A 23,063-nucleotide genomic window follows, 5' to 3' on the forward strand; every position below is an offset into this window, starting at 1 on the left:
CTTTGGAAACTTTTTGAAATTTAAAACTATTTAAATAGTTTTCCACTTGTCCACTTCCTCTTGTATTATAGGCTTTGCAGCATAATGAATTTTTGGGACAAAACTTCTGCCCGGGACTCAATATAACAGCAAACAACACCTGTAGCTTTGCAACGTAAGTTTGCATTCAGTGTCTTAGTGGGTTTGCTTACTGTGTGGTGTGATGCAGAAAGGCCACTGGGCTTAGAGCTGGTATGAGTCCTTTCAGGGACACTGACTTTTTTGGTCCTAAGTTTTCTTGCCTGTAAAGTGATTTGTCCACTAATGCTTGTCAAGGTGCTGTGCAACAACTAGGTCTTCTACTATGTTCAGAATTGTATTTACATTGGAGAAATTGTTCTTATGTATTGCTTGTTTGGGGCCTTTTAAAATATCCTTTTGCTGTTTTGATTGTGAGTGTGAGTTTTGATTTTCAGAACTTGCGAGTTTGAAATGCGTTGCTTTGATGTTTTACCAAGTCCTTACAGTATCTGCACTGTATAGATTACGTGCAGTGAATGGATCCACACACTTAGAGCTTCCTGTGAGCCCAACCCATGGTCAGCAGTAAGAGCTAAAAGGGCAGCAGAAGGAAAGGGAGTGGACATTTTCCTGCCATAGTCCAGACACTTGCCTCTTCCTCCTGCATTTAGGAGACATCATGAAATCAAACGTGGCACATTTTTGGTGTTTTTGGTATCCTAAATCTCATGACCTCATGACCATTCAAGTGGAACAGAAATAGCTTTGGATAATAATACAAAATGCTCTTCTGAAGTAGAGTTAATTCTTGAACAACACAAATTTGGACTGCACGGGCTCAGTTATATGCAGATTATTTTTCAATAAATGCTGTAAATGTACTTTTTCTTCATGATTTTTTAAATAACATTTTTCTCTTGCTTACTTTATTCTGAAGAATATAGTGTATAATACAGATAACATACAAAATGCGTTAACTGACTCTTTATGTTATTGATATGGCTCCAGGCAACAGTAGGCTGCATACAGTTAAATTTTGAAGGAGTCAAAGTTATATGTGGCTTTTCAACTTTGCATGGGCCTGTGCCCCTAACCCTCATATATATAGAGATTTGATCATCTTTGTGAAGATCTCAGATGTCACCTGTTAAAGCTGAGGTTTTCCCCCTCAAGAATAAGTGAAAAATTACTTAGTAAATGTTTCTGCCCTTTGAAGGCATCATAGATCTGGACACAAATGAATCTGGAGAGGCAGCTTGGTTCAAAATGTGAGTCTGTGAACTTGGTCAAGTTCCTTAAACCATACTCTCTTCATCTTTTAATGTGTGTAATATTAACCCCATTGCATTGTTTTAGGTATTAAGTAAACTATTACATGCAGGTTGCTCAGTGTGTATCAAGCAGAATTGTAAGCACTCATTAACTGTTACCTAGTTTATACGAAGGGATAGTTATTTAAGACTTGGTAACCTATAGGCTTCTTAAACTAAGGAATGGTGATTATATTGAGCAAAATTGTACTTATGCTAAGATTGAAGTCATATTCTTTTTCTGTTGAATTTCAGATGTACTGGAGAAGAATTCTTGATAAAGCAGGGCATCGATATCTCGCCTTGGGGCCTGTGGAAGAATCACGTGGCTTTGGCATGCATGACTGTTATCTTCCTTACAATTGCCTACCTAAAATTGTTATTTCTTAAAAAGTTTTCTTAAGTTCCTCTCTAATTTACCTGATCTGTCTACATATAAAAAGGGAGCACTTTAAGTATTCAGTGAAGTATTTTGTTGTCTTCTTTTCGTCTGCCATCAGATGTGCAGCCAGAATTATTTTGTACAGAAACTTTCATAGAAATCACAATGCACTGAATTATGCATGAAGCATCCAAGTCATAAATTAGTGGTATTATGTACTGCTTATTAACCATGGAGGAGAAATCTAGTTTAATTGATTTACCTAAAAAATAATTGAATTCTAGAAACTTGTGACAAGTTACTAATAATCTCTGGTAGCAGTTTCCTCATCTCTGAAATGAATAGTTGCTCTCCAGCTTCAATATCATATGAATCTATAAATCTGCCATTTTTAATAAGCAAGAAATAACAAATGTATTAATGCTGTAGTAGAATAATGAAATCTAAACTGTGTTGGAAAACTCAATTTTGCGTAAGCCTTTTTAGGTTAGTAGAACCTACTGAGATTGATTTTTCTGTTGTGGAATTAGGATATCTCAGGGGTCTCAGCAAGACCTTTGGATGGCAGATGGAGAGAGCCAGGAATCTGGTGACCTAGGCCGCCTGGGGTAGTTCAGTGATTTGTGACCTGGGTGTGCATCTGGATCACCTGGAACTTGCTTGAATGCAGATGCCCGGGCCTGTGAGCCCTGCTCCAGCAGTATCTCCAGGGCCCCTCCATAAGAACTGTTCATGCCAGGTGCTGGTGATTTCCAAGATCCTTCCCAGTTCTGAAATTTTAGACTTATGATACAACTGTTGTAACTGGCCCCATACAGGTTTTTACTTCTCTATGTATATATCTCATTTATTTAGACATTGTTAATACCTAACTTCTTTTTACTGAAGGGCAATGTAGGGAGAAGTACAGTTTAGTAATTATCATAAAAAGAACACACTGGGGCCTCCACCAATCCAGGTTAGGAAATAGAAATTACCAGCATGTAGCTGCCTCCCTTATGCCCTACTCCCAATCACTACTTCACTTCTCTCTGGGATATTTTTAAAATGACGCTTGTACACTCCCCTCTGTGCTTTTATCAGAAAGAACATCACCACAGCTCAGTTTTGTGTTCCTGTGTGAATAGGTACCTACCTAATAAACTATTAATTTTGAAAATTTTAGATTTACAGAAAAGTTGCAAAGGTAGTATAGAAAGTTCTCATGTCTGTAAGTCCATCTTTTCTTTCTTTCTTTTTAATTAAGTTTATTGGGGTAACATTGGTTAATACAATTATATAATTTTCAGGTGTACATTATCATTTGATATCTATATATTCTATTGTGTGTTTACCATCTAAAGTCCAGTTTACTTCAGCTACCATATATTTGATCTCCTTTACCCACTTCACCCTCCCCCTAAACCCTATATCTGACCCACTTTACTCTGTCTACCTCCCCCTTCCTTCCCCACCCCACTAGTAACCACTAGTCCATAGTCCTCTGATAACCACTAGCCTATAGTCCATGTCCATGAGTCTCTGTTTGTTTGTCCTATTTATTTGTTACTTTTAGGTTTATATCCCACATATAAGTCATATCATTTGATTTTCAACTTTTTCCGTCTGGCTTATTTCACTTAGCATGATTATCTCGAGGTCCATCCATGTTGTTGCAAATGGCAGTATTTCATCTCTTCTTATGGCTGAGTAATATTCCACTGTATATATGTACCACAGCTTCTTTAGCTAATCATCTATCGTAGGACACTTCGGTTGCTTCCATGTCCTGGCCACTGTGAATAATGCTGCTATGAACGTCAGTGTGCAAATATCTTTTCAAATATGAGTTTTCAAGTCTTTAGGGTAAATACCCAGTAGAGGGATTACTGGATCATATGGTAGATCAATTCTTAGTTTTTTGAGGAAACTCCATACTGTTTTCCATAGAGGCTGTACCAATTTGCACTCCTACCAACAGTGTATGAGGGTTCCTTTTTCTCCGCATCCTCTCTAACAATTGTTATTACTTGTCCTGTTGATTATAGCTATTCTAACTGGTGTGAGATGGTATCTCATTGTGGTTTTAATTTGCATTTCCCTAATAGCTAGCAATGTTGAGCATCTTTCCAAATATTTGTTGGCCATTTGTATGTCTTCCAGGGAGAAGTATCTGTTCAGGTCCTCTGCCCATTTTTTGACTGGATCATTTGTTTTTTTTTGTTGTTGTTATTGAGTTTTTTGAGCTCTTTGTATATTTTGAACATTAGGCCCTTATTGGAGGCGTTGCTTGCAAATATATTTTCCCATTCATATAGTTGTCTCTTACCTTGCTGATGATTCCTTTTGCTGAGCAGAAGCTTTTTAGTTTGATGTAGTCTCATTCATTTATTTTAGTTTTTACTTACCTTGCTTTTGAGGTCAAATTCATAAAATCTTCGTTAAGTCCAACTCCTTGAGTTTAGTTCCTGTGTTTCCTTCTATGCATTTTATTGTTTCAGGTCTTATATTCAAGTCCTTAATCCATCTTGAGTTAATTTTGCTGTGTGATGATAGACAACAGTCTAGTTTCATTTTTTTTGCAGGTGGCTTTCCAGTTTTCCCAACACCATTTATTGAAGGGCTTTTCTTTCTCCACGGTATGTTTTTTGCTTCTTTGTCAAAAATTATTTGCCCATATAAATATGGGTTTACTTCTGGACTCTCAATTTTGTTCCACTGGTTCGTGTGTCTGTTTTACTGCCAATACCATGACGTTTTGATTACTGTCGCTTTGTAGTAGAGTTTGAAGTCGGGCAGAGTAATGCCTCCAGCCTCGTTCTTTTTTCTTATGATGGCTTTGGCAATTCGGGATCTTTAGTGCTTCCATACAAATCTGATGATTTTTTGTTCTATTTCTTTAAAAACTGCCAATGGGACTTTGATGAGGATGGCATTAAATCTGTATAATGCTTTAGACAATATGGTCATTTTAACTATGTTGATTCTTCCAATCCAAGAATACGGAATATCTTTCCACTTCTTTGTATCTTCTTCGATCTCTTTTAATAGGGTCTTGTAGTTTTCATTATATAGGTCCTTCACATGTTTTGTTAAATTTATTCCTAGGTATTTTATTCTTTTGTTGCAATTGCAAAAGGAATTATTTTTTCCACTTCTTTTTCTGACACTTCATTATTAGAGTATAGGAATGCTATGGATTTTTGAATGTTGATTTTGTATCCAGAGACTTTACTGTATTTGCATTTTTCTAGTAGTGTTCTTGTGGAGTCTTTAGGGTTTTCTATATAGAGAATCATGTTATCTGCAAATAGTGACAGTTTGACTTCTTCGTTTCCTATTTGGATGCCTTTTATACCTTTCTCTTGTCTGACTTCACTTGCTAGGACCTCCAATGTTATATTGAATAACAGTGGTGATAGTGGACAGCCTTGCCTTGTTCCTGATCTCAGAGGGAAGGTTTTTAGTTTTTCACCATTAAGTATAATGTTGGCTGAGGGTTTGTCATAGATGGCCTTTATTATGTTAAGGTACTTTCCTTCTATACCGATTTTGTGAAATATTTTGATCATAAATGGATGCTGTATCTTGTCGAAGGTTTTTTCTACATCGATGGATATAATCATATGATTCTTATTTTTTAATTTATTTATGTGGTGCATTACATTAATCAATTTGCATATGTTGAACAATCCCTGTGTCCCTGGGATGAAGCCCACTCAATCGTGGTGTATAATCTCTATAATGTGTTCCTGTATTCGGTTTGCTAGTATCTTATTTAGGATTTTTGCATCTGTGTTCATGAGAGATACTGGTCTGTAGTTTTGTGTGCGTGTGTGTTATCCTTACCAGGTTTTGGTATCAGAGTAATATTGGCCTCATAAAATGAGTTGGGAAGTATTGCCTCCTCTTTGATTTTTTGGAAGAGTTTGCGGAGAATAGGTATTAAATCTTCTTTGAACGTTTGGTAGAATTCACTGGTGAAGCCATCTGGTTTTGGACTTTTACTTTTTGGTAGATTTTGATGATTGTTTCAATTTCCATACTGCTGATCTATTTAGGTTTTCCTGTTCTTGATTCAGTCTAGGAAGGTTGTATTTTTCTAAGTACTGGTCCATTTCTTCTAGGTTATTCGATTTGGTGTTACATACTTTTCATAGTATTCTTGCATGATCTTTTGTATTACTGTGGTGTCAGTCATAATATCCCCTCTATCATTCCTGATTTTGTTTATTTTGTCCTTTCTCTTTTTTCTTTACTGAATCTAGCCAGGGGTTTGTCAATTTTATTAACCTTCTCAAAGAACCAGCTCTTTGTTGCATTTCTTTCTTTTTTTTTTTTTCAATTTGATGATTTCTGCTCTAATTTTGATGCTTTCTTTCCTTCTGCTGACTTAAGGCTTCATTTGTTCTTCATTTTCCTGTTATTTAAGATGAAATGTTAGATTGTTTATTTGGGCTCATTTTTGTTTTTGAAGATAGGCCTGTAATGATATGAATTTTCCTCTTATGATCGCTTTTGCCGTGTCCCGATAGTTTTGATATGTTGTACTATTATTATCATTCGTTTCTATGTATCTTTTGATCTCTCTTTTTATTTCTTCCCTGACCCAGTTATTCTTCAGTAGCATGTTGTTTAATCTCCATGTGTTTGTAGTTCTTCCTGATTTCTTTTTGCAGTTGATCTCTAGTTTCAAAGCATTATGATTCAGAGAATACAGTGTGTATGATTTCAACCCTCTTATATTTGTTGAGGCTGTCTCTGTGTTCCAGTATGTGGTCGATTCTTGAGAATGTTCCATGTGCACTAGAGAAGAATGTATAAGCAGCTGTTTTGGGATGGAAGGCTCTGTAAATGTCAATTATGTCCAGTTGGTCTAATGTGTCATTTAAGGATGTTATTTCCTTAGTGATTTTCTGTTTGGATGATCTGTCCATATCCAACAGTAGGGTATTTAGGTCCCCTACTACGATAGTGTTTTGAACTGTTTCTTCCTCTAGTTCTGTTAATAATTGTTTTACATATTTCATGGCTCCCTGAATGGGATCGTATATATTAATAAGTGTTATGTCTTCTTGGTGCATGATTCCCTTTATCATTATGAAGTGTCCCTCAGTGGTTTTCTTTACCTTTTTTATTTCAAAGTCTCTTTCGTCTGATATTAGTATCGCTACTCCCGCTTTTCTCTGAATGCCATTTGCTTGAAATATCATTTTCCATCACATTTCACTCTGAGTCTATATTTGTCTTTGGAGCTGAGATGTGTCTCCTGGAGGCAGCCAACGTTGCGTTTTGTTTGAACTCTGTGCCTTTTTATTGGTGAGTTCAGTACATTTACATTTAGGGTGATTATTGAAATATGAGGTCTTCTTATAGCCATTTTATCTTTTGCTTTCTGATAGCTCAGTGTTTCCGTTGCTTCCTTATCCTTGTGTTTCTGTTTTCTTTATTTTGGTTGGTTTTTGTGGATTTTGCCTCTGGTTCTTGTTTTATGTTATGTACTTCAGTTTTGAATCTCCTGTGTGTGGTTACCATTACGAATATGCAAAGGATAGTTTTTTATATATATACAGCCGTCCATTTTCTTCTGCGCATGCCTTATCTCCATTCCCCTTTGCAATTTGGATCTTTGAATCCCTCCCTTTTCAGTCATTGTTATATCAATTTGTCCCTATGTATGCTGACCGTTCATTATTATCTCATTATAACAATTCTCTTATTATTTAAGCTTATAATGCCCTGTTCTTAGTAAGGGTTGCACTCCTCTGCTTCTATTTGCCTGATAGTCACTTTTCTCCTAATTATGTTTTTTTTTTCCTTGTCATTTTGTTTTAGGTGAGCTGACCCCTTTCAATATTTCCTGTAGTGCAGGCCTTGTAGTGGAGAATTCCATCTATTTTTGTATGTCTGGCAAGGTCTTAATTTCTCTTTCATATCTAAAGGAGAGCTTAGCTAGATACATTATTCTAGGCTGATAGTTCGTTTCACTTACTATTTTCAATATTTGATTCCCTTCCTGTCTGGCTTGTAAGGTTTGTGCTGAGAAGTCCAAGGATAATATAATGGGTTTTCCTCTATAAGTTACCATTTTCTTTTCCCTGGCTGCCATGAGAATTCTATCTTTGTCACTGATTTTTGATAATTTTAATACAGTGCGTCTTAGTTGGCCTTTTGGGGTTGAAATAATTGGGTGTTCTATTGATTTCTTGTTTTCCAAGCTCCAGCTCATTCCTTAGATTTGGGAAATTCTCGTTATTTATTTGTCTGAAAATGCTTTATATTCCCTGCTCCTTTTCCTCATCTTTGATAATGCCCGTTATTCTTATGTTTCCTCTCCTAATGGTATCAGCTAGTTCTTGAATTTCTCTTTCATTATTTTCCATTCTTTGGTTTCTCTTTTCTTGCTTCTGATTTATTTCTAGATTTCTGTCTTCAATATCACTGATCCTTTCCTCCATCTGGTTGACTCTATTTCCCAAGCTTACTATTTTATTTTTCAACTTTTGCAGTGTGTTTTTTTATCTCCAGAAGTTCTATTTGGTTCTTTTTGAGGGTTTCATTCTGCTTGCTCTCCTCATCTAGGTGTTTTTTCAATTCCTGAAATTGTTGATATGACTAGTTTCGGAATTCACTGAGTTTTTTTATAAATACCATCCTGAATTTTCCGTCATTTAAGTTTCTTATTTCTAAGTCTGTAAGCTTAATTTCTATGATTTTTCTCTTTCTTTCTGAGATACCTTGTCTCCTTGGCTGTTCGTGGTGTTTAATGGACTATTTCTCTGTCTGGACATTAATGGTAATGTATTCTGCTTTTTTTCCAGAAAGATTTATTATATAAAGGTCTTTCTTTAGCTGTTGCAACGAAGATGCTTTTCTTTTGGTTTCCAGTAGGTGGCATTTAAGCCTCTTTAATCCTTGCTTATAAGAAGCCTTAAAAATGCCTTTTTATTTTCTTGTAGATATTTAATCACGCTCACTACCCTCAGTTTCAGTCCTTGTCAGTGTTAGCAACAGTTTTGCTAGTGTTTGCTCAGATTCCCCTGGGGTTCTGTGGTGATTGGTCTTGGAGGGTATGGGGGGAGGGGCCTTCTGTATTAGGGTTTGAGGGCTGCAGCTCAGCTTCGGTTTTGCAACCAGGGCCGATAAAAATCACCTGTTGTTTTTCTGCCATCTGGCTTCTCTGCCTTCTGCCCTGATGACTTGGCACTGCTGCCAGCTGGCTGTGGGGAGCTCACAGCTTTCCCAGGCAGGGCTGTTCAGGGAACTCGCTGCTCCTTCTCCCCTCCTACTCCTCTTACAGGGAGCTCTGGAGGCTGCGAGAGGCAGCTTCTTTATTCCTCCCAGTCCACTGCCCAATATCCGGGGTTCTGACCTGTGGTAGCTCTGATGTGCAAATCCCATGCTCAGACATGCTGGTGTTCAGTTTGGATGTTTTTTGTTGAGTTTTAGATGTTCAGCTTATTGTTGTTTCAGGGGGAGAAATCTGGGGGTGTCTCTCACTTTGCTATGTTTCCAAAGATCTATCCATCTTTTCTTAATGTTACCATTTTATATATCATGGTGCAGGTCAAAGATAGGAAATTAACAGTGGTACTTTACTGTTAATTAAAACTCTCACTTTATTTAGTTTTCATTGCTTTTTCTCTAATCCTCCTTTATTGTTCCAGGATTCAGTTCAGGAGATCACTTTGCATTCACTATCCCCTTTTAAATGTAAACACATCTCAGTATTACAGGGATTAGGGACTCAGTGAGCCGAGGATCACCAGGGTGTAGACCCCTGTGACTGGGCATCTTAGAGTATCATTCAGCATCAGCAGATGCCCTGCCATATGGTTGCAACAATCAGTCTGAGAACATGGCATTATATTTTTATCTTTGAAATTTAAGTATAATTTTTCTGATTTTTTTTTAAAAAGTGATGTATTAATACATCATCTAAAAACGCATTATTATACCCTCTTTTTACATGATTATTATATAACCCTCAGGGTTAATTAGTTTTTCTTTTTCTTGGTACAGTTTCTTCTCTTTCCATAACCCTGGCTTACCTGCAGTTCTCTGAATACACTCTTCCTCACACAGGAATAAATATTTTACACAGAGAACTGTGTAAAATATAAATACAGAGAGAAATATAGATCTATACATCATATACAAAAAATACTTTAAAAAACAGCCAAAAATACTAATACTACCTACTTTTAAAATTAATAAGATTTTAATATGTCCTGTCATTCTTATCTTCCCTTTGTGTTATCTTTTTATATAATTCTGTTTTAATAATCGTTTAGAAACATAAAATTTTCATCTTAAACATTAAGTAAATAAATTTTTTAAAGTATATGTAACAGCATAAGTCCTATAAGTAGAAAGAAAAATGTTAGTTTATAGAAATTTACTTCAGAATATGTCTATATATTCTTTTGAATTTTGTTTTTGTATGGTAGAAGAACATATTTATAATGGAAAGGATAAATAAATTACTTTGGTTTCAAGTAAAAGAAAACAGGTATAAATGAATGTCAGGTACTATTTATACTCCTTTATTTGCTCTAGTGAGGCTTTCAAAGAAGAGTACAGGAAGACTTGCTATGGAAGGCTCCTCGGCACGTTGGGTGAGGCAGTAAGAAAGGAATGGAAAAGTAGGAAGGCTGAAGAGGCAGTTGCTGGAGAGGAAGCGGATGTGCTCATATGTTTTCCCATCTTTGAAGCTATCCTTCATGGTCTTTAGATTTGAATTTTATTAACCTCAAAACCACCTACATATATTTGAAGCCGCATTACTCCTATTTATAAGACCTCTTTAGGCCACACCATGCTTGCTCAGTGGGCCCCAGAACAGACAAGTCGAGGTGCAGTGACGGAGGGCACTCATGGTCCAGCGGCGTGGGCTCTCACCACGGCTGGTCTCCTGACAGCCACTACTAATGACCAAGTTGTCAGTGAAAGGGGCTGATGCTGAGCTCTGCACATGCTCCTATCCTTTAGACACTTGGTGACAAGCTGGTAACATGTGATAACTTTATGATTGTCCCTGAAGCCTCTGAGGATCACTGTCTTGGGCTGTGGGTCCTACCGAAGGCACTAACTTTATAGAAATTTTGTGCTTTCTGTTTTATTTTACGTCCCTGTGGCAGAACTGTGTAATGTTTTATGATATCTCTTGCTGTGCTGTGTCTAAAGTTTTCTTTTGATGTAGCAGTAGGATTACAGAAGCTCGTTGGCTTGAGAGCACTTCCAAGTCATTGTAGTGTTAAAATTTTTGACTAGTGTCCATGGTAAAAAATATATATTCATATTGCTTATTTATATTACAACCCATTTTGTGTGTGCACACAGACATATAATCCAAACTAATTTCATGTGGTGAATTATGAATTTTTGAAAATAGTGTTTGAGTAAAACTATTTTACATGCCCACCAATATAATAAAATCAATTGTAATCGAAAAATACTGTCAGAAAGTTATATAATTTTATATGCCTCTTACTTTTTTTTAGTCTCTTGGTATGATAAATTATATAGTTATGCTGGAAATATTGCTTTATCTATCTCAGATGAAAATCAGAAAGATTAAGTAATTCTTAATACTTACTTTACTTTTTATGTTATTTATTTTCATACATCTTTCCATCTCTGAATTCCTTCTTGCATCTATAAAATGATTTTTTTTTTTTTTTTATGCTATAATACCCAGTCTTCCTAGGTGGTCTCCCATCCAAGTACTAACAGGCCCAACCTTGCTTAGCTACCAAGATCAGACAGAATCCGGCTTGTTCAAGGTGGCATGGCCATAGACCAAATGAGAATTTTTTTGCTTTAAAATTTAATGATTACATGGTCGTATATATTGAATTGTTTATTTTCAACCAACTTCAAGAGAAGCAGACACCCATATGTACTTTTTCAACTTCCACTACATGCTTTTTCACTAAAATTTCTTTATTTTGAATTATTGCCAAAATATTTTGAATCTTCTGTTATGCAGATTTGGACTAAAGTTGCCAGAAGCAAGGAAGGCCTTCTTCCTTTGGTTCAAATGTCAGCTTTTCACTTCCTCTTCCTTCTGTTTGGTTTTGTAATGTTTTTGTTAGTTTGTTTGACATTTTTTTGAGTGGTGGCAGGACTGCGGATTGTGCTTTATTTCTGTACCAGGCATTGACAATCTTTTTCTGTGAAGGGACTGAATAATAAAACTTCACAGTCTACTGGAAAAACAAACAAACAAACAAACAAACCACTTTTTAAAAATGTAAAAACTATTCTTGAAAAATTTTAAATGGATTCTTAGCTATACAATAGGTAGTATGAACCAGATTTGGCCAAAAGGCCATAGTTTGCAGAGACTCCTGCTGTAAACAGTTGTTGCTCTGGCTTCATGTGAAACTGTAGTTAAAATGTTGGTAAACCAGATTCCTAAGAAATTTGCTGGTAATTTTATTAAGACATTTGATTTTCAAGATATATTAAAATCCTGTTTCTGCATAATAGAACAGGTATATTGCTCCTTAATACTTCATTCTCTCTTACCCCCCTCCCACTTCCTGAATTGTCAAAGGACAAAAAGTGAGTTTATACATCTGGAATTAGTTTTGAAGTTGCCCTCAGTATACTCAGCCTTTGTGACAGCAGTTCCTGTGGTTAAGGGGGTTAAGAGAGCTGGCTACCAGTTGAGATCAGGCTTCCCAGGGAGTTTGTGCGAGAGCCCATTTTGAATGTTCAGGAACGGGATTTTATTTTTTCAGTGCATCCAAGGGGTGTTGTTTTGCTCTGAGGAATTCATTCATAACAGCCAGCCTCAAAAAGGGATCATTAAGCCAGAACACCACTTTGTTAATTTAAATAGTAAAATGTTATGTGGACATTTACTAATAACATTCATCTCAAGTGTGAAGTTGAGGTCAGAGGATTCTTGGTAAAGACGAGTTAGGACTTAAGACTAATTCAAACCATATCCATAGGAATTTGTATGTCAAGCTAACCCAAATAATTGCAACAACTCATCTTCACTAAGACAATGCAGGAGATAATCAGCATCCCCACCTCACCCTAAAAGGTTTGTTTATCCTCCCTGGAATAAAGATCCCAAGAAAAGAAAACTTGGAACCCCACCAGCATAGCTACCATCTTTGTGTACCTCCTGGCTTTCCATATCTTTGTATACACATTTTTTTAAATGGACGATTCACATGTTGACCTATAGCCTACTTTTTGTCCCCACTGAGCAATATGAACATAAGATACTTACATTCTAAATCAAAGTGACTCTTATTTTCTAGACTGAACTTCCACATTTCTTTGCTGTTACCTAGGGTGAGGTTTTCTTTGCCTGCCTCATAAGAATCAGTGATCATCTGGGATGCTCATGGAAAGAAGAGAAGAAAGAAAGATTATTGTTCTTTTTTTTCTCTCTGCTGTGTTGTTATCTCCGAGGTGTGGACCTGGGAATTCCAAGTGATTCAATGGAAATTTCTGATTTAGGATTGTAATAAGCAATTAAGGCATTTAACCTACATTCGTTATATATATTTTTTGAAGATAAAATTGGTTTTATTAAATCACTTATAAATTGGACAGCATCCATTTTAGCAACAAGAAGGGCCCTCCCCTTTCCTCATAATTTGATCTTGATCTAATGTGTAACGATTGTGTCAAAAGCCATATATTTTGTATTCACCAAAATATCAGAATCGTATTTAGAACTAAATGAGCCCTTAACATTACCTGGTCCTCAAATCTTTTTTAAACTTGCAGAATCATATTTTTTTCACCTGGAAACCCCACAGATTGGCATATCTGGGTCTCTGATAAATGACAGTTGAAAGTGGTGCTGCTCTGATCCAAGTAAGGATGTGGCCTCTCCATTTGGCCTCCTTTTTTTGCAAAGCAGCAAAACCTGAGGCATCTCAATAATTAAGGGCTTGGCGGTATACTGTTTGGGAAACCTCAAGCCGTCCTATCATTTTCATTTTGCAGATGAGATATCTTGAGTTTCAGAGACTGTGACCAGCTCAGAATCACAGACTATGTCCTTGCTAAGATTTGGGATGTACTGCAGAATTACCAGGGTAACTTGACAAATCACCTGTGGCGGGTCACTTTTGCAAACATACAGAAGCCAGGATGGGGACAGTGGGCTTCACCAGAAGCTAGGGAGTTGTACTTAAAAGAAGTGTTCCAAGAGTTCCGAGTGAGGGATACAGGGCCTCTTTATCTCCATAGTTACAAATTTCTTCCCTCTACTCCCATCCCTCATCCTTCATTCATCAGGTCTGTGGACTTGATTAACTTACTTAGCTTAGTCTGTATCCTTATCCACAAAACAGGGATTCTAGTAGTATCTAACCTCTGCAGAGGTGTAAAGATTAAACAAGGGAATGCATGTAAAGTGCCTAGAAGTACCTGGTTCATAGGATGCTCTCAGTACATTTTGGCTATTACTGTTACAACCCACTGGTTATCAGCATCATGCTAGTTCCAGTTCATGGATGACACACTCAGCAGGGACTGGAGTGCCATCCTCCATGATGTGTTATATGCATTAAACTAGGGGTTAAACTAAGCAGTGGTTGCTCCACTGCTTGTTTTTGTAAATAAAACTATTGGAACACAGCCATGTTCATTCATATTTGTATTGTCTATGGCTGCTTTTGTGCTATGATGGTAAAGTTGTGACAGAGAACATTATGATTCATAAATCCTAAAATTACTATCTGGTCCTTATGGAAAGTTTGTAGATCCTGCATTAAACCAAGAGTACCTGTTCCCAACAGTTAGAATACACAAGTCCATATACCAAGTGATACTGGCCTCTCTCAGTATCATTCCTACTAACCCATTTGCAGAATTTGTGCTTCCTGTCTCTGTAGCTTTAGGCTCTGCTGCATTGGAGCTCCTGAATCCTCAAGAGTAGGGGACACTTTTAGTTACTGTAGGGGATACAGTAAGGGTTCTACTCAACCTGAAACCATCTGCTACTCAAGTCACTTTGAGATCCGCACGCTGGTGGAATTGCAGGCAAAGAAAGCAGTTGTCACGTGAGCCATCTCTGTTAGGAGAAGCTAGACTTTACTATTACTTGTCAGGGCGGAGAATTCACAGAGGTAACTTGGTGTTTCCATTCCCAGTGTTTACAGAAAACAGGCAATCTTAATAACCATAGCTTGAAAAAGGACAAGGGAACCAAAGACTTCTTTGCTGTCAGCAAAGAAGGTGTAGATTAATGCACCACATGAACAACCTAGTACAACCGAAGTACTGGCCAACAGCAGGGAACTATAGAAAGGTGAGTAGAGGAGAAAGATGAGAAATAGTTATGATCTTGTGATAAACAGCAGCAACGGGGACTAACTAGCTCCACTAACCCTTCTGTATTATGTTTTCTAGAGGTTATATAGCCTCCTTCAAAAAGTCCAGAGTGGACTTAATGTGGGCATGAGTGGATCTGAGTGGTGCCGGGGTGGATGAAGCAGATGCTTTTGGTGCTCTGTGTCATATTTCCTCTGACCTCTGATTTTGGTTGCAGCTGTGGTGAACAGTTCCTTGTGTGCTCAGATCATGTTGCTAGCACTCCTGGTCAAGCCTATGACACAAATTTCTTCACTTTTCTGCTGTGAGGTCTTCTCCAAAGCTGAAAGAACCTGCTCCGCCCAAGGGCAAGCATAGCCTGAATGTGAAGGTGTTAACATCTCCGGGACGCCCCTCAACCAGTAGGGATTGGGGTCAGTTGACACATGCCCCAGCCTTATGTTCTTCGACAGGGCATTATGGGATGCATTTCATAGTGTATTCAGAGGTGGAATTGAGTTCCTGTTGCCTACAGGGGCAACTTCAATATTATACCTGTATATTGGCATTTTCTCCTTTCCTGGCACGTTCTGTTTTCTACTCCAGTTTCCTAGAATCACTCCCCAAATAAACTGCCTCAAGTCCTTGGCTTCTAGAGAAACACAAACTGATACATTTCCATTAAAACCAGAAACAAGACAAGCATGTCTACTATCACTGCTAATTTTCAACACCGTACTGTCTTTATTTACAAAATGAGCTGATCTTCTACACAGAAACCCAAAGAATCTTCAGGATTTATTAGAGCTAGTAAAGGAGTTCGACAAGTGCAATTTATGATTAATTTATGTAAAAATAGTCTACAGCCATGCCACCCTGAACAAGCCCAATCTCGTCTGATCTCAGAAGCAAAGCAGGGTTGGGTCTGGTTAGTACTTGGATGGGAGACCACCTAGGAAGACCAGGTGCTGTAGCTGTAAAAAATAAAAAAATAAGGGATTGTAAGCCAACAAGGTCCTTGCAATCTGTGAGGTCAACCAAGGGATGCCTCGCCTAAAAAAAAAAAATTATGTAAAAATAGTAATTTTCCTTTATACCAGCAATAACAAACTAGAAAATATGGAAGAAAAGATTCTGTAGCAGTAAAACTATGTTAAAGAATATGTAAGATCTTTAAGAAATTTTAATGAAAACTTAATGGACGTTAAGGAAGTTTTGAATAAAGAGTTATATTTCTGGTATTATAAAGATCTTGGCTCTCCCAAAACTAATCAATAAATTCAGTGCAATTCCAACTAAATTTCAGTGAGAATTTTTCTCCACCACCCCCACCAAGAATCAATCAAACTTATCCTAACATTTTTATGGAAAAATAAAGGTTCACAAAAATAACTGAGTTAATTTTTCAAAAAAATAAAAATTGTTATGCAGGAACATTTGTAGATAGGTGTAAGAGCCTAAGATTTCAAAAACAGACGCATATACATGAACATGAACTACGTTAGTGATACCATGAACTAGTAAAAAAAAAAATGACTTATTTAATAGAGTGTTGATAAAATTGATTCATTGTATGGAGAAAAATACCTATGGACCTTATGCAAAGTTGCTCTTAAGATATTAAGTATGAAAGGTAAACTGTAATTTAATAAAAGTTTGTGACCTTACAATGAATGTTCTCTTTAACATCCCCCAAAACTATAAAAAAAAAAAAAAGGAAACTTTGACAAAGTTATCAGTTGAATAAGAGATATTAACAGACTACACAATTGATAAAGAAATCAATACTTAAATTATACAAGAAAATTCTGCAAATCAACAACAACAACAAAAAGAACCCTTGACCCAGTAGGAAAATAGGCTATAAATAAAAATATACTTGTTTTCCATTAAATCAAAGTGTAAAATTTTTGAGGGTTTAATAGGCAATTTACAAAAGAAAAAAAATTTTGAACAACTAACTGTGAGGGAATGTTTAACCTTCTTAGGAATCAGATAAATGCAAAATAAGAACTCACTTTAAAACCATTCCATTAACAAAGATTGGGAAGCTGGGTGGTACCAGTGCTGGTGAGGGTATGGATAACAGTGGTACTCTCATGCAGGCAGTGGATCTGTAGACCGGTGCAGTCGATTGGAGGGCAGCCTGACAGTTCTGGGTAAAATTAAATATGTATATCCCTGAGACTCAGCACTCTGACTCCTGTTATATACCCACTGAGGAACTCATGAAAAATCAACAAGGGAATTAGGTACAAAGATTTTGGAATGGCAGAAATATTAGAGACAACCCGTCACTAGTGTGTGGTGGCTAACACTATTCAGTCATCAGAATAACTTACTAGAGGTACATACTGCAGAGGAATTAACGTGTCAATTATGTTATTTTTGGACATAAAAAGAGAAGATGTCTTTTTGAGAATCTAAGCCTTTACCATTAGGCTCATGATACAGGGCAAATTACACAACTGCTTCTACTTAAGAAAGACAACCCTTAAATCTGCTTTTATATCATGTCTTTATTAAGGAGTAAAATATTCAGTATTGCACATCACTGAAATTCTCTTTTGTTGAGAGAGACCAGCATATATAACATCTTAATATCAATATAGAGGGGAAGATGATAGGGGAAGGATGAGGACAGAATGTTCTGATTAAAGAAGAAAAAATATGTAATTTATGAATAAAAATAAAAAACTTGCAAATTTTTACAGGTGAAATGAAAACAGTATAATAGTAACTATCAAAAAAGACTTTCTAGTGACATAATTGATGTATATCATGTGGTCAATACACATGCATACCGCATAATGGCTGCACTTCAGATTGAAGTTTGTTTACATGTAACAACTGGAATGCAGACTACCCAAAGGACTTTGTGTAGCATACTTCAAATAAAGATAAAGCCATGGGAAATAACTTAAAGAAAACCCATGTGATCACTTCTTTACAAGCCATCTTAGAAAGGTTTGTTTCCTCATTAAATGGACACGTGCTTTAAAATATAGCATAAAAAAACAGGCCTCTTTTCTGTTATTCTCTGAGTGATTCACTAGCAATGCATTTTCTCTTACTTGTCCAATCAGCTCTCAAAAGGGTCATCTACTCGACATTTCTGAAAAAAAAAGATTTTCATTTTTTACTGAGTAGAAATAAATTTCTTCCCCACAAATTTGGTGAGACCCTCTCCTTATGAAAACAAACAAACAAACAAACAAACAACAACAACAAATAAAAACCCCAAACTGCTGCCGACTCAAACTTTGGCCGATACCCTCTGATAATGGATGAACTTTTAATACCCATAACTCCTTTTCATTAAATGAGCTCCATTTAGAGTATAAATTCTAGGTTTGAAATGCAGGGTTAAGAGTATTTGAATTGTGTATTCTTAAAACAGTATGAAACTTTAGTTTTATAGTATTTTTTAATGAATCTCAAAATTCTCCTAAAATTTTATTTAATATGAACATATTTGCTGAGGTAAAAATTTCAGTACATACTAAAAATTTTTAGTAAGTTGCTATTCCTAGATTAGTCGCAACATTGTTTTTAGTTGCAAATAAGTTGAGACACATGGTAAAGAGAATATATAGTTAAGTCTTTATACTAAACTAATTATGGAAATAAGCAAAGCAGTGATAGGGCTCATTCCAATTCTCTGATGTTATGGTTAGAGGTGACGTTTTAACCCATAATTGATCTTTAGTGGTTTCATGCAGTTCATTTCAAATGAGAGTGAAAATAATGTAAAAAATTAAGCAAAACAGTTATTCTCACAGACATTAGATGCGATAAAATAACAAAGCATAGTACTCAACATGTACCTTAATCATTCATACAAATTCTAGCGTAATGACTAATACTCATTCTGTTTGGAGTTCTTTTCTAGCTCATCTTTTAAAAGTTTACCCTCTGATACCCTCTTTACCCTAAGAAAGTAGTTAAAATAAAAGGCTCCTTTCTTATAAGAAAGCTATGTAGTACGTCCATGAGCTAAGTCGGAAGAGGAAGGAGTGCTCCTACTTTCCCTTCACGCATTGGGCAAAAATGACAATACTGATTTTTGTGATTGAAAATGAAACTCAAAAGCCTTTTGACAGTTCTCTTCTAACTTTAAAAGGCGACTTCATTGTCAGCTGAGACTCAGTCATGTTAGCAAGTGGACTTTCCACTCTCTATATACTTTACAAAGACTTTTTTTTCTGTACTCAACATTTACAACTAATTTCTTACCTGAAGAAAAGAAAAAAAATCTTTGATCCATGGGCAAGATTTACCTAAAATAAATTAAAGTGCAGAAGAATTAACAATTGATTACAACGACCAGCAGCATATGGTGGTCAGGGCATATAAATACAGTGGGTCCTGGATTAAAGTCGTTCAATTATAACGTTGATGAGATGCGGAGGAACTTAACACTTGCGTATGTCAATGAGCCTATGGTAAAGCCGGTTTCATTACGCCTCATTTCACCACCATTCCAAGAACCTGTCCACAATGTTAAGTGAGGACTTACTGCAGTGTCCTTGCTATGGAAATTCAGGACGGCCTTCTCACCTATTAGGAACACATTTACGAACACATGTCCTAGACGTTGATATTGGAACTGCCGGTTCCACCCGTACCTTCTATTCCTTCCGTAGACTGAGAGGAAGAAGGGCGGGAGCTTCTGGGGCGAGGCTGACCATTTAGACCCACAGGTGTGCCTAAACCATGACTTATTTGGGAAGCTGCATCATCGGATTCCCAACGTTCCAACTCTTCCCGCGCTAGCCGTTCCATCTGTTCCCTGTGGATTTCATTGTCACAACCCAGTCTTTCATCCTAATGAAGGAGAAAGAAACCATGTTAGGGAATAGTGATGCATATTCTCATACTTAAAAATTGCTCTAGGAAATTTGGGGGGGGCCAAATCTGTCTATAAGAGGTAAGGCTGGAGATTCAGAGCATACAACAGCAATTCTCAGTTACTGGAGTAACTTTTGCTTAATTCTACTATCTAGCAAAGGCAGGACCATCAGTGTGTAAAGCTTAAAGAAAATAACACCTCTAGATAATCATTTGATCTACAGTTATGGAGAGAGAGAAACCTCAAATTAAGGGTTACAAAAGACGACTACCCTGATACCTTACAGAAGAGGGCATTTCTGTTTCAGGCGACCATTACCTCGGCCACGCCATCCAGCAGCCTTCCCAGCACCTCTCTCCTCTTCAGTTTGGCCCGCTCCATGATCTCCAGCTTCACTATCACAGCATCGATCTTGGACACAATGCTGCCGATGGAGTGCTCCATTCGGTCCACTCGTCTCACGAGGCTGCAGGAAACCACAGTTGAGTGGGACAAAGCCAGTTGTCTTTTCAGCCCAGTTGGCTTTTCAAATGGAAGTGCTAAGATTTGTCCTTAAATAATATGATAATCTGAAATATTTTCTAAGCAGTCTCTAATTTTAGAGATAATCTCTCATACATTGCTGGTGGGAGTGCTAAATGAAACAAAGTTTCTACAAGTCAACATTTTATCAGAAGTCTTAATGTATGCCTACCTTTTATTTATATATTCCTTGTTTTGAAAATTTTCTAAAGAAAATAAGCATATGTATAATTTTTGGTTAGCAGGATATTCTCTAGACTTTTGCTTATTAATAGTGTTTCAATGAAAATGATTACATTAAGTAATTAATAAGAGATTACTTAAAAATATTGTTGTTCATCTATACAATGAAATTCTAAAGAGGCACCAGAAATTATATCGTGACAGAATATTTAATGAAATAGAGTGATATTCACAATATAGTGAGTAAATAAAACAAAAGAGTATGTTCACTTATGATCCCACTATTTTGCATAAACAAAATGTTATATAAATATTTAAAATCATAAATAGGAGACAACTTCTAAAAGAATAGCATGAGAGCTCTATAGGCCCTCTCCCCAGTGAGAAAATTACAAATACAAAAAAAAATTATTATTTTTTTAAGTTTTGAAAATTTTCTTATGGGCATACAGCAAATGAATGAGCATTTGTTTTAGAAAATCAACTAAATTTCAGTAAGAAAGAGTGAATGTCTGCGATATCTGAGCCATAATCTGCAGCATCTCTCCCACTCCCAGCTCAGTGTGACAGAAGCACCACCCTGGGGTAGGGTGGGGTGTGGCGAAGGACACAGGTCTCCTTCTCTCCTTAGCTCCCAGTGGAGGGCTATGGTATCTCTCAGAAAGGGACAGTATTTCTCATCTCTATGCTTCCATATCAAATCTATGTTTCAGAGGCTCTAATTCAGACAAGAGTGGCTGAGAGGTGAGGCTCTCTCCTCCCATTCAACTTCCAAATGTAGGGTGGAGATTGCATGCCAGGAGAGGCAAGCTGAGAAGTTCAAATGCCGTCATCCCAGAACAGTATCTTATTCATGAATCAAGGGTGTCACTTTGAGAGAGATGGGCCACTGTCCCTGCCCCTATCTCTGGAGCAGTGGCACAGAGGTTTCACCTTATAGAGTCAGGCTATAAGACAGAGAGCTTCAAAGCTCCCCACAAGTCAACCGGCTTTATCTGGAACAGAATGTGGACATTTAAGCCTAAGAGTGCTCCTGAAAGCCATGGAGATGGTGGTAATAAGCAGATAATAGGAGACTGGTCATTTCAAGAGGTCAACAAGTTAAATTGTTTACCAGTGAGAACTAGGGAAAGAGACAACTAAGAAGACAGCTAAAGACTGGCCTCAAAGACTATTCCTCAAAGGGGCCTGAATTTAACTGAATCAGACTATAGAGTAATTTATATCCCAAGGCATTAATGATAATAATATGCCACTCAGCCAACAATTAGCAGAACCTAAGAGGTGGAAGGGATATCAACAGAGGGAGAAGGCTTAACAGAGAGATCAGGGAAAGACAATGAGAACCTTGCTAAAATCACCATCTTCCCAGGAAGGCTGTGTGCATGGTCATGGCTGTGCCCTCTGAGAAGCAACAAGTCCGGAAGTGGGGAGGGGCAGAGAACTAGTATCTAGAATTGCTATAATATATTATTTAACATCTCCAGTTTTCAATAACAAATTATGAGCCATGCAAAGAAACAGCAAAATATGACCCATACACAGAGCAAAAGAAAAAGCCAGCAAAAGAAACTACCTTTGAGAGAGATCAGATAGACTTAGCAGACAAGGAGTTCACAGTAGCTCTTCCAAATATATTCACAGAACTAAATGAAACAATGCTTAAATAAATAAAGGATGGTATAATGTCATTGTCTCTTCAAATAGAGAATACCAATGAAGAGATTATTTAAAAGAACCAAGTAGTGATGTCAGAAGCATGGCGGAGTGAGGGATCTCCCCAGATCTCTCCCCTTGAAATGATAATAAGCCGAATATCTAAAACTCAACAAATAACACCCAGCCTGCACACAAGCACATCTGAGAGATCTGCTCAGAAAAGCTTTTATAGGAAGAAAGGGGAAGGGATAAGAAAAAACGGGATTACCGCTTTTTTGGGGGGATGGAAAGGGTCTATCTGGCAGTTTACCTCATTGTTGCTGACCAGAGAATTTCAGACTGACCTTTTAAGATTACATTCCTGCGGAAAGTTGAAACTGCATTAGGTCAGATATTAAGCCTTAGTTTGGTGACATGGGGTTAGCACAGGTGACTCCATTTTTGGGCCCATTGTTTCTTTTTAATAACCAAATTCTACCTTACTGGACTGTGATCATTTCAAGTGAATTAACATAAAGTACATGATCTCATGTACTATGAGAATCTATGAGAAGCATTTACTCCCACCAGTGCATGGCACATAGTGTTTTAATAAATGGTAATTTTCTCAAGTCACATGAATATCTTTGAATACTTGTTGAAAATAAGTTTAGGTGACTGGCATTAGTATGGGAAAATGCATTTCATGCAGGTGTTTTGGAGCTCTTTATTTACTGTTATTATTAGTGTATTTTTGAGAATCACACTCTGCTAGCATTAAAAGAGGGGAAGAACATGTGCCAGACTTATGGCCATGTGACTTTTTCTTGTATTCCAGTGTATAGTTGTTCATACTGTTCATTATTGGATGTATGTATATTTCGCCTTATTCTGCAGAAGAACTCAA

At 36.9% G+C, this 23,063-nt stretch overlaps 2 protein-coding genes, 1 long non-coding RNA gene and 1 pseudogene across 3 annotated transcripts in view; 3 read left to right on the forward strand and 1 right to left on the reverse strand.

Moving 5' to 3' along the window:
* The window catches only part of ABCG2 (ATP binding cassette subfamily G member 2 (Junior blood group)), a 159,794-nt gene that overhangs the window by 48,460 nt on the left and 88,271 nt on the right, over window positions 1-23,063 (forward strand). The window lies entirely within an intron of this gene.
* On the forward strand, window positions 46-1,777 carry LOC111737263. Its single transcript, XR_002779399.1, has 2 exons — window positions 46-154; window positions 1,566-1,777. It is a non-coding gene; the product is annotated as an uncharacterized LOC111737263 (long non-coding RNA).
* LOC111737367 lies at window positions 15,820-15,938 on the forward strand (annotated as a pseudogene).
* On the reverse strand, window positions 19,389-20,305 carry LOC105289570 (polycystin-2-like). Its single transcript, XM_011356309.2, has 2 exons — window positions 20,132-20,305; window positions 19,389-19,788 (listed from the first exon to the last, which is right to left on the reverse strand). The coding sequence occupies exons 1-2, from the start codon at window positions 20,255-20,257 to the stop codon at window positions 19,552-19,554; spliced, it is 363 nt and encodes a 120-aa protein (XP_011354611.1). The 5' UTR covers window positions 20,258-20,305; the 3' UTR covers window positions 19,389-19,551.

This window comes from Pteropus vampyrus, unplaced genomic scaffold (genome assembly GCF_000151845.1).
Source record: "Pteropus vampyrus isolate Shadow unplaced genomic scaffold, Pvam_2.0 Scaffold25, whole genome shotgun sequence".
NCBI classification, from domain to species: Eukaryota; Metazoa; Chordata; class Mammalia; order Chiroptera; family Pteropodidae; genus Pteropus; species Pteropus vampyrus.

What these genes read in the sequence shown, in the direction of transcription:
- LOC105289570 (XM_011356309.2), bottom strand. Translation starts at nt 20,257, where the DNA reads ATGGAGCACTCCATCGGCAGCATTGTGTCCAAGATCGATGCTGTGATA. An exon ending in TGCTGGATGGCGTGGCCGAG is followed by an intron (nt 19,789 to 20,131) that starts GTAATGGTCGCC and finishes CTCCTTCATTAG; the next exon opens with GATGAAAGACTGGGTTGTGA.